Genomic DNA, 14,470 nt, shown 5'->3' with positions numbered 1-14,470 from the left:
AGTGAAAACAAAGGCAAGTCTCCACATTAATGCTTGTCCATCATCTCTGTGCTGCGGCAGGATGAATATGGGCTCTGGCAGACCTCAGCAGTCCTTGGAGAATATTAACTATAGGCACCAATGGAGCACATTGGGAAGCAATTTCTCTCCCAGAAACACCAAAGCCTTTTACATAGTTCAGGCTTCACTGTTCACATCCAGTTGCCAAAAAGCAAATGGATTGCCTGATTTGAAAAACATTTGTTTTCCCAATTTTTTTCTTTTTTGGCATCAGGTTGATCCCCTTGTTTTCTCTATAATCAGGCCCTGCAGAACTACATGCCTGTGCACCTACAATGTAAAAGAAAACAAAGCATAGCTTTCAGGTGACTATTTTGCCTCAATCTGCTTGCAGACTGTCCCAAGGGGTCCTATGGTGCTGGCTGCTCTGCAGAATGTCAGTGTGTGGAGGAGAACACCCTGGAATGCAGCACCAAAAATGGCAGTTGCACCTGCAAATCTGGTTACCAAGGCAACAGATGCCAGAAAGGTACAATCTGATGATAAATTTGCTTTCTTCTCTAATAGCAACACTCAGGCTTTGTTCAGCACCACATGATCATTAATTAGTTAATCCACCAGTGTCCTCAGGAGATGGGTAAGCTTTATTAATCCCTTATTTGCAGGTGAGAAAACTGAGATACAGGGTAATAAAGTTATTTAACCTTGTCTTCTCAGCCTCTGCTATTAGCTGTCCCCTTGCTAGTTTGAGCAAGGGGAGAAAGATCACATTGCAGAGAATCTTATCCAGAGAAGATTAAAGCTGGCCAGTCACTTCTTTGAGCTGAACTAATCAACCAAGGGCACTGCTAGCTCCCGGAGTTAAAGAATAATTTTCTTTATATCTAAAAATAGATCACTCAAACAAAGACAATTCAAAGATTCTAACCATAGGAATTTTGGGAAAAATTAAAAATGGGTATCAGTAAGACCCTTTTTCACATTTCTAAGCCTTTCATAATTGATTTGCATGTATCTATAAATATAAAAATTAATATATAGCATATAAATATGTGTGTGTGTAGGTGCATATAGAATTTGGCAAGAGATATACCAAAGCTTAGTTATGACCGTCTGTAGGTTTTTTGAAAATTTTCACATCGCCTTTCACTGAATCTTGTCAGTACTGTGCTACATAAAATTGCAACTTGCAAGTGACCTTGAACATATTTCCTCCAAAAGTTCTTATGATCTTCTAATACATACTATGTATTCTAATTATTATCATGTCTAATATTTATTGTCTGTGTTCCCTGCTAGAATCTAAAGTCCATGGAGGAAAAACATTCATTTTGTTCACAGAAGTATCCCCAAATTCCTTTAACAGTGCTGACACATAGGAGCTGCTCAATAACATTTTATTGTGCTATTTAAGTGTGCATGGTTCAATTTTTATCCTACTTATTTTTCTCATTTATCAGATATTCTGAATAAAGAACATGTTGCTATTTTATTCAAGGGAAAGTATCACATTATCATTTCCTCCTTAATATGTAAAACTGAGCATGCAATAAGCAAAATTATCATAATCAATGACAAGTGCATTTATTGTGTTGCGAGTGATCTAAAAAGGTCAGGAGAGAACAGATTTGAGAGGAAACTGTCACATGCTGACTGTTTAGTCCTCTGATAGTGCTAGGCACTGGGATCAAAGGTTGTCTCTGACCCTTATGTGTTACACATCACTCTTCACACATTGTCCTCAGAGGGTCTGCAGAGCTACTCTTTCAGGTCTCCGTGAGGCTGTGGGACACCCACAGTGTGTGAGCAGAAATGCCCATCTAGATTTCTTGGACAGAGAGCTATTTAGGTAGCTGAACTGTGACTTTTTAGGCAAAGAAGGAAAAGCCTAGAGTTTTACAAATGCATGTGATAGGATATAAGAGTGGGCCCATCCATGCCCAGTGATAAGCCTCCTCTCTGTTTCGACTAACTTGTAAGCTTAGAGGCTACCCCTTTTCATCCCCACCAGAGAGGTCATATCCTGGGAGTCAACGCATGAGGAGACAAAACTATACACACACACCTGGATATATTTAATTTATTCTGATGACTTTTTTTTTACAGCAGTCACTGAATATACTATATTGGAAAATGCTCTGAGATCCCCACTGTGAAGGAAAATGAGTTGAAAGTATATGTAAATCAGCAAAATAGAGAGGTCACCGTAATCTCTGGAAAACATATTATTTTTCAATCAGATAACTTTGTCCAATTCTGATACTTTTGTCTATCCACAAAATGAAATTATGAATCAGACTGGAGTGGGTGAATGGGAATGCTATGATTGGCAGCTGAAATCAAGGCAGAAGAGCTCTCCAAGAGTTGTGCATGATGAAAATCAGGCCTGTTGTTTGTCTTTCTTTTTTAAAAAGTGAAGTATCCCAAGTGCTCCTAGAGTCAGACTTATCTTTAGAAATCTTTACTCTATACCTGTGTCTAGATTGCAGATGAATAGTTAATTAAAGAGTGCAAATTGTTTCAATGGCTCTAATGAACACTGCTCTCCACAATCAGCACCAGGCCTTATTTAGCCCATCAGCAATGACTTCTAAGAGTAGAAGAGCTGGCTTCTACAACCAATCTGTGAAATAGCAAAAAAGAGGGGGAGGGCAGTCTGTGAGTTTCCTTGTATTGATCAGTTTGCAGTCTGGAGCATTTTAGATTACAGTTGTAGGCAGACCTTTGCCTGCGAGGACTCTGGCCCATGGGCCCCTTAAGTCCATATAACGAGGCCTATTCAGCCATTGTGTTAAATAAGAGGGACAGATTTTTGCTATAATAGTTTCACGTTGGAGAATTTAAAATTTTGAAATCTGCTAGGTCCCCAAAATCAGGTTAATTGGCTTGAAAGATGCTCAGTATTTAGTATTGGAGCGCACGGTGGATATAGTGGCTGAAAGCACCAGTTTCAGAGATCAGAAGGTCTGGCTGAAACCCAGACTACTACTTAGTAGCTGTTGGAACCAGCATAAGTGACAACCCCTCAGAGTCTCAGTATCACATGTAAATGGACATAGAGTTGCTTATGGCATGCAGTGATATTCATGTAGATGTGAGATCATTTATATAAAATGCATGGCACAGAGCAAGCCATCAACAGATAACTGCCAGGAAAGGTATGAACATCCCAGAAAATGTCATCATCTGTATTTCAGAGATTCCACCTAAAACAAGAGGTTACTTCACAGCCCAACTGGTTGGATGTAAATTTCCACAGTTGTTATGTGTGGGAAGCTTTCACTGCTTTGCCTGTGTTAAAAGAATGCTTTCCATCAGGTTTCTAATTCTAGAGCTTTTAGTGGGAAGACATGCAATAAAACTCTACCCGACCCTCCACGGCCTGGCAGAGTGGTCCCTCCTTCTGTAGTTCCGATGACTTTCTGCAAGATGACAAATTTTCCTCTTTCCACATCTTACGCAGTATACACACTAACAAAATATACAAACCATAAAACTCGCGGTGATTACTATGTCTCAAAAAAGAAGCAAATGCCAGGAGTACAAGATTCAGGCAAACATTTGGGGACAACTTCCTTAACACTGCACCTCAGAAACTTCCTTTCAAATTACATCTCATTTTCAGGTTTTGTTCTGTGCAACTGCCTCCAAAGATATACATCAAAATTGCTTCCATTGTTACTGTTTGAAAAAACACATTTTCAGCAAAAATCCACTTCTGTATCTGTGTTTCAAAGTGACAAGATACAGCATCATGTTGATTTCTTCAGGGAATATATTTGGAAGTGCTATAAATCTTCAGAGGCTACTTGAATGTTTCTTTCTTTGCAGCTCAGTCACACACATATGTACATACATACACACACACATGCATGCACACACACTTTTTCGGCTCATTTAGAAACAGCAGAAATATGGGATCATCTTGAGATTTACTGCAAGCCTTAGCTCCTTTCTTTTTTCTCTTTTTGTTTTACATAGCCTGCCCTGATGGTCTCTGGGGATCAGAATGCCAGTTGCCCTGTGTATCCTGTGAGAATGGAGGTCAATGTAACAAAAAATCTGGAAACTGTGACTGTCCTCCTGGTTACACAGGACCAGCTTGCACCATGGGTAAGTTGTTAACAGATACAGGAGAACAACAAAGTCAACATAGTTTCATATGCCCCTTCTCCCCACAAAAAAAAAAAAAAGCTTTTATATGCTATTATGTCAATTACATGTAGTATAACAAATAACCCCCAATGTTTTGCTGCTTAACATAATGACATGATTTTTTTGATCCTGTGGATTGATGAGATTCTTCTTCTGCTAGTCTCACCTGGACTTACTTGCACGGCTACTTCTAGCTGGCAAGGTTAGTTGGGAACTGTGCTGGACTGGATGTTTCAACCAGAAAATTTTACTTTTCCTGTCCACAGAATTTCTGCATTAGTTTGAGCTTCCTCATAGCATGGCAGTCTCAAGACAACAATCCATGAAGGAGCATGAGAAGTATGAATGCAGAAGTTGTAACATGTCAAAAAATGTAGCTTTAGAAACCACACAGTGCCACCTTTGCAAATTCTCCTAAGTGAAGGAAGTCAGAAGGCCATCAGATTTAAGGGTAGGAGAAGATTGTACTTCCTGATAAGAACAGTAGCAAAATTCAGTGCAGAAGACCTGCAAACTGGGAGATATGTCTGCAGCCATCTTTAGAACCTATCTACCATAAAATAGTATTTCAAGACTGAAAGGCACTTTGAAAATTTACTAAACTTTATTTATTGTTCTCATCAAAGTAAAGGAAGATAGAGACTGATAAAAAGTAAATACTGAACTGAATCTAGCCTCAGGATAAAAAAAAAAAAAAATCAGGAGAGCTGCTACTCTGCTATCTGCTTTCTGTTGGGTGATCCTCTCACAACTTCCATTAACCTGCCTAGAATACCTTCCCTTCTCCACCCACCTTGGAACTGAGTAATATGAGAACTTGAGGAAAATTGGGCTGAAAGGTAAAGGAGTTTTTACATAAACATTTCAAATGTGTCTAATAAAGTTTAGCGAAAAGTCTGTGTTAGTGACTCTATGAGGTGTCACATGTCAACTGGATTAACTTTCAGCATGTTGGACTTTCTATAAATTGACAAAGAAAGAAAACCAGTATCTTAACTATAAATATAAAATATACAGCCAGGATGGTATTATCACTTAAGGAATCAGCTGATCATGTAGAGGAAATTTAACTACTTACCCTCAGGATAACCCTCAAGCAAGACAGATAAGGCAAGATCTTTACCTGGTGACTTTTTCTGCATATAACTAGATAATTTTTACTTTAAGGCTGTCATCCTGGCACTGTCAATAAGCATTTCAAAGTATGAAAGTTGGCTCCAACAGCAATTGACTATCCTTAACATTGTTTGCTTAAAAAAAAAAAAAAAAAAAAAAACTAAAGGTAAGAATTTACATATTCAAAAGGTAGTCACTTGCTATTTCCATAATGAAATGACATTTTCTCTTGTCTAATTCAACTTTAATGGAATAATCATTAAGAAGATAGAGGTAAAGTTTGTACTGTTCCAATTGTCCAGTGATACACACTTTCTAAAAACAAGAGAAGGAGGGCCTCCCCGGTGGCACAGCTGTTGAGCGCTGGGCTGCTAAGCTGCCCGCAGCCTCTGCAGCGCTGGTTGGGCGGCAGGCGAGGGCCCCACAAGGCCCGCAGACCTCTCCTGCTGCCTGCTGCTCCCCTCAGCAGTGTACTTCATCAGTCTGCCTGTTCTGCTCCCTGCTCTGGCTCTGGTGTAGTCTCTCCAGAGAGAGACTACTGCGCTTTTGACTGTACCCAGTGCTTGTATAAATAAATAAATAAATCTTTAAAAAAAAAAGAGAGAGAGAGAGAAAGATAAACTTTTCATTGTTTAAAATAGTATCTCCATAGTTCTGTTACAACTCTCTTTCACCCTAGATCTTAAACTCCAGGAGATTTATCACCATATATTCTTGAGATATTTTTTTGTGGCAAGTAGTAGTATTGGAATTTTATTGGCAACCTGATATGTGAGATAATTTGTTGAATTGAATAGGCAAAATTATTCAGTGACTCCTAGTTCCATTTAATTTTAACATTATGTGCTATTGATATTATCTGATTTTATACAAGGAGACACAAACACAAATTAATTATATAATCACCATAATGAAATGTTTAGGAAAATGAATGGAACCAAAGGATATGGCTCATTAAAAATGCTTACTGCAGGGGCCTCCTTGGTGCAAGGGGTTAAGTCTCAGCATTATGAAGCTACCAGCAGCCACTGCAGCACGAGTTCGATCCTTGGCCAGGATGTTAACCCACATGGCACAGCAAACGTCTCCTGTCTTGCCCTCTGCTCCCACAGCAGTGAATTTCAGTAGATCCGCCTGTTCTGCTCCCTACTCTGTCTCTGGTGAAGCCTCTCACCACCACCACCACCCCTGCACCTCTGGCCTACACCCCAGTTCTTGTGTGCATAAATAAACAAATCTTTTAAAAAAAATGCTTTATGCCTACTCTACAAAAGAATGCATGTGGCATTTAAAAGAATGCACACATTTCTCTAAAGGTCCTGTTATGAATTTTAAAATCTACTCTGTATAATGAACTGTAAAAACAGTTATAGGGTCTACAAGGTAATATGTTTTAGAGGCAGGAGAGAACAAAAAGCTTTTTCTATAGATTTTGGCTTTATAGAATTTCCAATTTGGGGAAGTTACAAATATTTAGGGGAAATATTTTTATTGGTTTTATTTCACTGTGTGTCAGAATCCCAGAATCTACCCTAACCCACATCTAAAGACTGTGGAGGGAAGTTCTGTGGCTTCGTGGGCATGCTCATAACTTTAATAAGAATGTGCCACCTCTGTGAAAGTTTTAGCCTTACTACCAAATAATCTAAGAAGTAATCCATTTTTTGTTTATCCCTAAACTATTTATAATTATATAAATACAGAAGGGAAACAACTTAAATATCCACCAAAAAGAGCATAGTTTAAAAAAATTACAATGCATCATGGGCTATTCTAAGTCATTAATTCATGATTTGAAAAAATGTGCTATGTGGGCCCCACCCTGGTGGCGCAGGCAGTTGAGCGCAGCGCTGTGAAGCTGTCCGCAGCCCCTGCAGCTCAGGTTTGATCCCAGCTGGGGGTGGGGAGGTGGGGGGGGGCAAGGGTCCCACATGGCGCAGTGGACCTCTCCTGTCTCGCCCACTGCTCCCCTCAGCAGTGTATTTCGTCAGTCTGCCTGCTCTGTTCCCTGCTCTATCTTTGGTGAATCCTTTCACCCTCCTGTGCATCTGGCCTATACCCCAGTTCTTGTGTGCATAAATAAATAAATCTTTTAAAAAATGTGCACTGTAAGGACAATTAACATTAAATTGATGCTAAATTATGTTAATAAAGAATGATCCAAAGTTGTAGGAATATATATTCATGTATGTACATGCAAAATGGAAAAATATAGTAGAAAGGACAAACTTGTTAACAATGATCATTTTTAGATGGTGGAAGTATGGGTGATCTTTTTTTCTTTTATAGATTTCTTGTTTCCATATTTACTATTTGCCCCCTCGACAATCAGGGAGAAAAATACATCATCTTCAGATCAATTATTGACTAAATAGCTAAGTATGATAGCTGTCTGCTCTTAAGTATTATCTGATAACTTTAACTGTTCCCATAATAATCAAGATGGATTTCTTTCATTCAAATTGAACTTGTTCTTTTGATTAAAGACTGTTTTGTTCTGCTGCACATGAGGTAGTTATTTTGTAATATCACTAAAATACTCTTCTTTTTTTATTTTTAAAGATCATTTTATTGATTTCTTTTTACATTGCAACTAATTGTTGGGATCCTGAAGATACAACTTAGGACCAAATCCTGGAATTATGTGCTGTAGGTGCCTTAGTCTCACACAGTGCTAGAGATATTGAAGGCTTACTTACCTTTCAGTTAATTCTATAAACTTCTTATAAAACCAAGGTATGTTTGTTAGGAATATATTATGAAATATGTTTGTGAGTGTATGTGGGGAGAAGTGCTTTTTAATTGCTGGGAGAAGTATAAATTTTCAGTATCTATAAAAATGATACTTGCACATATCCTATGAATCAGTAATTCATTTGAGGGTTATTCCTAAAGATACATTTGCTTATATGTGAAATATTCTTTTAAAAAGGACTAAAAGAAGGGCCTCCCTTGGTGGCGCAGGCAGTTGAACGCAGCGCTGTGAAGCTGTCCACAGCCTCTGCAGCGCCAGTTCGATCACGGCCGGTCCGCGAGGGTCCCATATGGCGTGGCAGACCTAACCTGTCTCACCCGCTGCTCCCCTCAGTAGTGTATTTCATCAGTCTGCCTGTTCTGTTCCCCGCTGTCTCTGGTGAATCCTCTCACCCTCCCATGCATCTGGCCTATATCCTGGTTCTTGTATAAATAAATAAATAAATCATTAAAAAAAAAGGACTAAAAGAACATGTTAAAGAGAAATATTCATTCCTCTTTCTTCAGAAATCCTACTTTCTATCCCATACTCCTTTTGTTATCATTCCTCTGAATTTTTCCATATTTTCCATGAAGATTTCTGAAACTGTGCTTTTCACTAGGAAAGGAGAGAAATTAAAGAGAATGGGTAAAAGATGTTAGAAGAAAGGTAATGATTCAGATACACCTTATGCTTTAAATATCATAGGATCAAACATCATGAAAACCCTGGTTTATAGCTTTTACTGATTTGCATGGTGAAGCAACCAATGTGATAGCAACTGACTTGGAGAATTCCTGAAAATTTAAGTTTCATCTGTTGGTAGCAACAACTGCATTATAGCACTGACTGGCAAATATTGTATTCTGAACACACCGAATGGTTTCTTAACCTTTACTTTCTCTCCTGATACTATGTCTTTTCAGGTCTCGATGTTGATAACTAGCTTGACCTTTTGGGGTAAATTAAATGAACTAACTATAATGCCAACCAACTAAAACTTTACTATTTAGTTATTTTATTTTTAAAACAAAAATCAATTATTTAGCTGAAATGAATCAAGACTATGTGCAGACAGAACCTCCTCACTCTTTTTCTCTAGAATTCATGTAGCCGGAATACTGACTAGGATTTGGTGAAACATTTGCTCCTTTAAACAATTTCTAAGTTGTCTAATTTCCTGTAACAACCCTACCATAATCAAAGGCTAATATTTCCTCTATGACACCATTGTAAAAAAGAAGACAGTTACCCAAGCAGGAAAAAAAAGAGAACATATAAAGCAAAATAACGCAAAACAAATGAACAGATAAAAATCGATTAGAAGAGAAATTAAATCTCTTAAGCATCACCAAACACGAGGTGGTAAGCTGCAACAATGCTTCTAACATCTCTAAATCAATCTTAAATCTTAGTTTTAAATTGTTGTAAAATAAATTGTATTTAAATAATACATCTCCCATCCTTTCCAGCAGTGAGATGCTTATCTCTTACCAATCCGATTCTCAGCGGGCAGTCCAGCCTGATGAAGTATCAGCAAAATGTCAGCTCCTACAGAGACGTGCGACAGAGAGTTGACACTGAAGCAGTGACAGGCCTTTCAAAAAGCTATTGTGCAAATTCAGTTTTAAAATAGCGATGTGGTTGAGGACTGATGGGTATGCCATTAACAATGTGTTCATCTCCTCATTATCTGCAGGAATGGATGGGCGCTCTGGTGCACTGATATTAAGTTGAGAAGTGGTAGATCTGGTCTTCAGGAAATTTGACTTCCAGTGCTTTCAAAAAGTTAACATTGAAATTAACTGACACTGTTAAAGCCTTGCTCATTGAGGGTGGTCTGAGAGCTACCCTTTTCACCTATTCTCATCATCTTCCATAATGTCTGAGTTAGACCTTTTAAAACAAAGTCAATCCTGACTTGCTATAACCCTTAATGATGTAGCGATGCCCCTTAAATCATGAAGTCAAATCTCCATAAAGATTTAGAATACTAAACGGCAATCATCAGTCTGTTCCTGGCATTATTTTGACTCCCCTGTATACTTTAATTGTTCCCCCAACCACCGTGTAGCTTTAAAATGGGGTGCCATTGTTCATTGCTCTAACTCTTAATACATTTTTTTCTTCCTCAATTTTTATAGCCTGTTTAAATTGTTCCGGGATTTTTTTTCCAGTATATGTAAACATACAAATTAATAAACAAAAACACTAAGTCCCTTCCTTTGATAGCCTCAGCCATCATCTTGCACTATAATTATCAGCTAACACATGATTAAAACTATCATTCATTTTTGTCTTCTCTAACTCTCAATATATAAAGGATACCCAATAATGATTTGCTAGATTCAATAAAGAAAATTCCTAACAACTTAGTAAAGAATTTTGGAGTTAAATTTTGATAGAAAATCTACAAAGTTGGGCCTCCCCTCGTGGCACAGCAGTTGAGCACTGGGCTGTGAAGCTGCCACAGCCTCTGCAGCACCGGTTCGATCCCCGGCCGCCATCGAGGGTCCCACATGGCGCGCAGACCTCTCCTGCCACCCGCTGCTCCCCTCAGCAGTGAACTTCAGTCCTTCTGCTTGTTCTGCTCCCCTCTCTGCCCTCCCGCACTTCTCACTGTACCCAGTGCCTGTATAAATAAATAAATAAATCTTTGAAAAAAAAAAAAAAAAAAGAAAATCCACAAAGTTAAAAAAAAATACATGAAAGGTTTCCCTGGTCGCACAAGGGATTAAGACACAATCTATGAAGCTATCAGCCGCCACTGCAGCATGAGTTTGGTCATCAGCCAGGGAGCTACCCACATGGCGCAGCAGACCTCTCCTGTCTCACCCACTGCTCCCCTCAGCAGTGAATCTGCCTCTGTCTCTGGTGAATCCTCTCACCCCCACACCTCTGGCCTGTACCCCAGTTCTTATATGCATAAATAAAATCTTTAAAAAAAAAAACCACATGAGAAAGCCGCCTTTTTGGTGTATGAATATTGGAACAATATTTAGCAGCCAACACCAGATGAACTGAATTGAGTTGCTAGGCCCATTAAATAGCTATGGCAAAAGGAGAGGGGAAGGTGCAGCCCTGTGCCCAGCACTGCAGCTGGTCCTTGCTGCATTTCTGAAAGTACTTTTCAGACATTTTTTCAAAGGATTAGAAGATTAACAATGTCGGGCAACGATGAAGTTATGATTCTTTCTGCTTCCTCTCACGTTGCAGCAGGAACTTTGTTGCCGCTCTGCGGCAGGAACACAATGAGGGACATAGCGGTGCGGAGCAGGTTTGCAGCAGAAGTTCTTGTGCCATTTATTGAAAGCATCCAGGCTAGTAAAAGCTGAGGAATAAAGTCCAGAAGGTGGGATAGGAATGGGGGACAAAGTTTTATGAGGCACAGAGAAGGAAACATTGTGACCATATGTCAAGAGACATTTGTGTCAGCAAAGTATTTGATGTTATCACAGGCAGAGTTATCCGAAACTACCATGGAGACAGTCACATAATCAGGTCAACAGCGGCCTGAGTATTCCAGGCCTGGCTTGTGATATGGGCTATTCTCCATAGGTAGTCAAGGAATGCTCTGCTGTGATTTGTAGATAGCAGCTAGGTCACAGTGGCTCACGAGTGGCCACCTAGTAGCCAGCTTATAGGAATCCACACACATAGGAACCCACACTCTCAAGATTCTAGATTTCTTTCTTTCCTATTCTCACCTTCACTGTAAGCAAGCATAGCTCTTAATATAACAGAGACATCTTAGAAAGTGCTTGAACATCTCTAGCTCTTAGTTTCTACTTAAAAAAGAATGAGTTCAACTAGATAACAACATAGGATAGAAAAAACTTACATACATGCAAATAGATGTAATTTTATATATAACTTACTGTGTAATAAATAAAATTATGTGGTAAAGTTAGGCATAGGCTACATAGTGGAATTACAATATATAAACTAATGTTAATGGAGTGGTATTACTTACCTAATCTTCAAAACAACCAACAGGGTTTGGTACTATTGCTATCCTTGTATTATGAATAAGTTGAACATAGGGAAAATTAAATAACATGTTCAAGGTCATATAACTGAAATTGAGGGTTAATCAGTAAAGTTCATACCAACATTTGATATTAATAATACATATTAATCAAAAATATTACCTGCCTGTAAACTTGAGAGAAAATTAATATCCCATAGAAAAGCCTCAGCAATGAAACAGATTGATTAAGGTTGTTCTCTTTTTTGGCTCCAGATTTGTAAGTGGTAAAAGAAGTAACTGACATAACCAAGAACATTGTTGGCATGTTAAGTGCAATGAAAGCCTCAAGTAATTTTAATGATGGAAGGAGGATGACTTTTGATTGTCTATATGCAGCTTGTCCAACCTACTTCAACAGTCTCAACTCCCTGCTGCATCACATCAGTCATGATAGTGCTCAGCGAGACCTTGATAGTAGCCAGTGGGTCTACCTGACTGGATCAAACGGGAAGAATGGACATTGTAAATCAGAAGCTGATTATAAAATCCTATTCATCATCCAACAACAACAACAACAAATCATCCAAGAAGTTTTCTTTTTTTTTGAAGATTTATTTATTTATGCATACAAGAGCTGGGGTGCATGCCAGAGATGCAGGGGATGAGAGGATACACCAGAGACAGAGCGGGGAGCAGAACAGGCAGATTTACTGAAATTCCCTACTGAGGGGAGCAGCGGGTGAGACAGGAGAGTTCTGCTGAGCCATATGGGTCACCTCCCTTGCCGGAGATTGAACTTGTTCTGTACTGGCTGCAGATAGCTTCATAGTGCTGCATCTTATCCCCTTGCGCCACAGGGGAGTCCCCCCAGGAAGTTTTCTTTGCCTTCTGCAGATGCTGAGAGAACCCCATTTATTTTTGCTTTATTTTAAAAAGGCTTCCCAGTGTTTTCTTTGTTTGTTGTTATTCTACTATGTTTATTCAGGTAACATCAATGCTAACACTGCCTGTATCTTAGTGGCGTATGGTCTCCCCATAACAAACGTTATTACACCAGTAATCTATCAATACCATTGAGCCCAATTTGCTTCCACCTGTGACTCTCCCCTTCCAGGAGTCTCAGTTTCAGATATATTTTAGGTATAATACTTGCACACTTAATAGACTATGTTATAGTGCAAATATATAAAACAAAAAACCTCATTTTGTATTCTTCTACGTAGGCAATAAGTTTATAAATGTATCTTGTAACTTTTGTATGTGCTGCAAAAGTAAAAATTGTTTGTGATTCTCTTTATTGTGGTATTTACGTTAATGCAGTGATCTGTAACCCAATCTGCAATATCTCCAAGATGTATTGTATATATTTTGCTTAATCTGCCTCAGTATTTTTGTCCATACAATGGGACTAAAAAGGAACACTGGTATACATATTATATCTTTGGAAAAGTATTTGGCACACAATTATACTCAGTAAATTATAGGCCAACACAAAGTTCTCTCCTTCAAGAAAATCTCTACTAATTTTTAAGAATTAAACAATATAATCTGTTCTATAATCTCAAAGCAATTGGAGAGTTGAAAATCTAAAAATTAGTATAACACTCTGTAGTGCCAGGAAGGCACAGAGCAGGTTTCTTTGATCCATGCAGACAGGATAAAGGAGAGTCCTGGAGCCTTCAGTGGGTTTCTCAGGCTTTTATTGAAGTGTTACATATAGAGCAGCAACTAGGTACACGACAGGCAGGGGTGCCAGTGGGCCAGGAGACCAGCAGGCCCCAAGCCCTACTGCAAGTCTTCACTCTGAGTTTCTCTGGCCTTCTTTCTCCCCTTCTCTCTCCTGCCTCTTTTCCTGCTTCTGCTTATAGTGGTGACTATCTCAATACTCCTCCCATGGCCCACAGAAGTAAACAAGACAGTTTGCAACAATGTAACAACTGCAGGTGCCCCATCAGGCAGGGCAATCCTAATGGTGGTAGGGCAGAAAAGCCTGAAAACCTTTTACCTTACACACTCCTTTAGCAATAGCAGAGTAGACTGCTTAGCAGACATTGATTTGAGATCTCTTCTGCAAATTTGGAACAACAAAAAAAGCCATTGTGTATTCTTCTATCTAGGCAATAATTTTATAAACCTAACAATAACCTTATTGGTAGAGGCCATTATTACGTCCATTTCTAAGCAGAAACAATGAGGCACAGAGATGTAATTTGCCCAAGGCCACATGTGTAGTAAGCGAGGAAGTTAGAATTAGAGCCCAAGTGGTTTCATTCCAATGACTGATATTAACTACTATGTAATATTAACTATGATGTATATATATTTTAGCAAATAAATATAGAAAGCTTAAAGATGAGTGAAATTTGAAAATTATTTATGTACAGCTTGAGGCCTGTTGAGAAGGGCATTGTAAGGAAAATGAGCTAAAATCAGTCTATTTTTTCCTTTCCACATGACAGTCCATACCTTGAAAGGCTGTTTTCCACCCTTCAGAC

The 14,470-nt window shown here is 38.8% G+C and overlaps 1 protein-coding gene across 1 annotated transcript in view; it reads left to right on the top strand.

Moving 5' to 3' along the window:
• The window catches only part of LOC119257643 (EGF-like and EMI domain-containing protein 1), an 879,693-nt gene that overhangs the window by 763,741 nt on the left and 101,482 nt on the right, over positions 1-14,470 (top strand). Inside the window, exons 17-18 of the mRNA XM_037525743.2 lie at positions 395-529; positions 3,982-4,113. Of these exons, the coding sequence (XP_037381640.2) occupies positions 395-529; positions 3,982-4,113 (267 nt within the window). The remainder of the gene's footprint in view (positions 1-394; positions 530-3,981; positions 4,114-14,470) is intronic.

Source organism: Talpa occidentalis, unplaced genomic scaffold (assembly GCF_014898055.3).
Source record: "Talpa occidentalis isolate TD23 unplaced genomic scaffold, MPIMG_talOcc4v2.1 talOcc4.4, whole genome shotgun sequence".
Classification (NCBI taxonomy): domain Eukaryota; kingdom Metazoa; phylum Chordata; class Mammalia; order Eulipotyphla; family Talpidae; genus Talpa; species Talpa occidentalis.
Note: the sequence above shows the minus strand (reverse complement) of the source record. Positions and strands in the feature narration are given on the sequence as shown.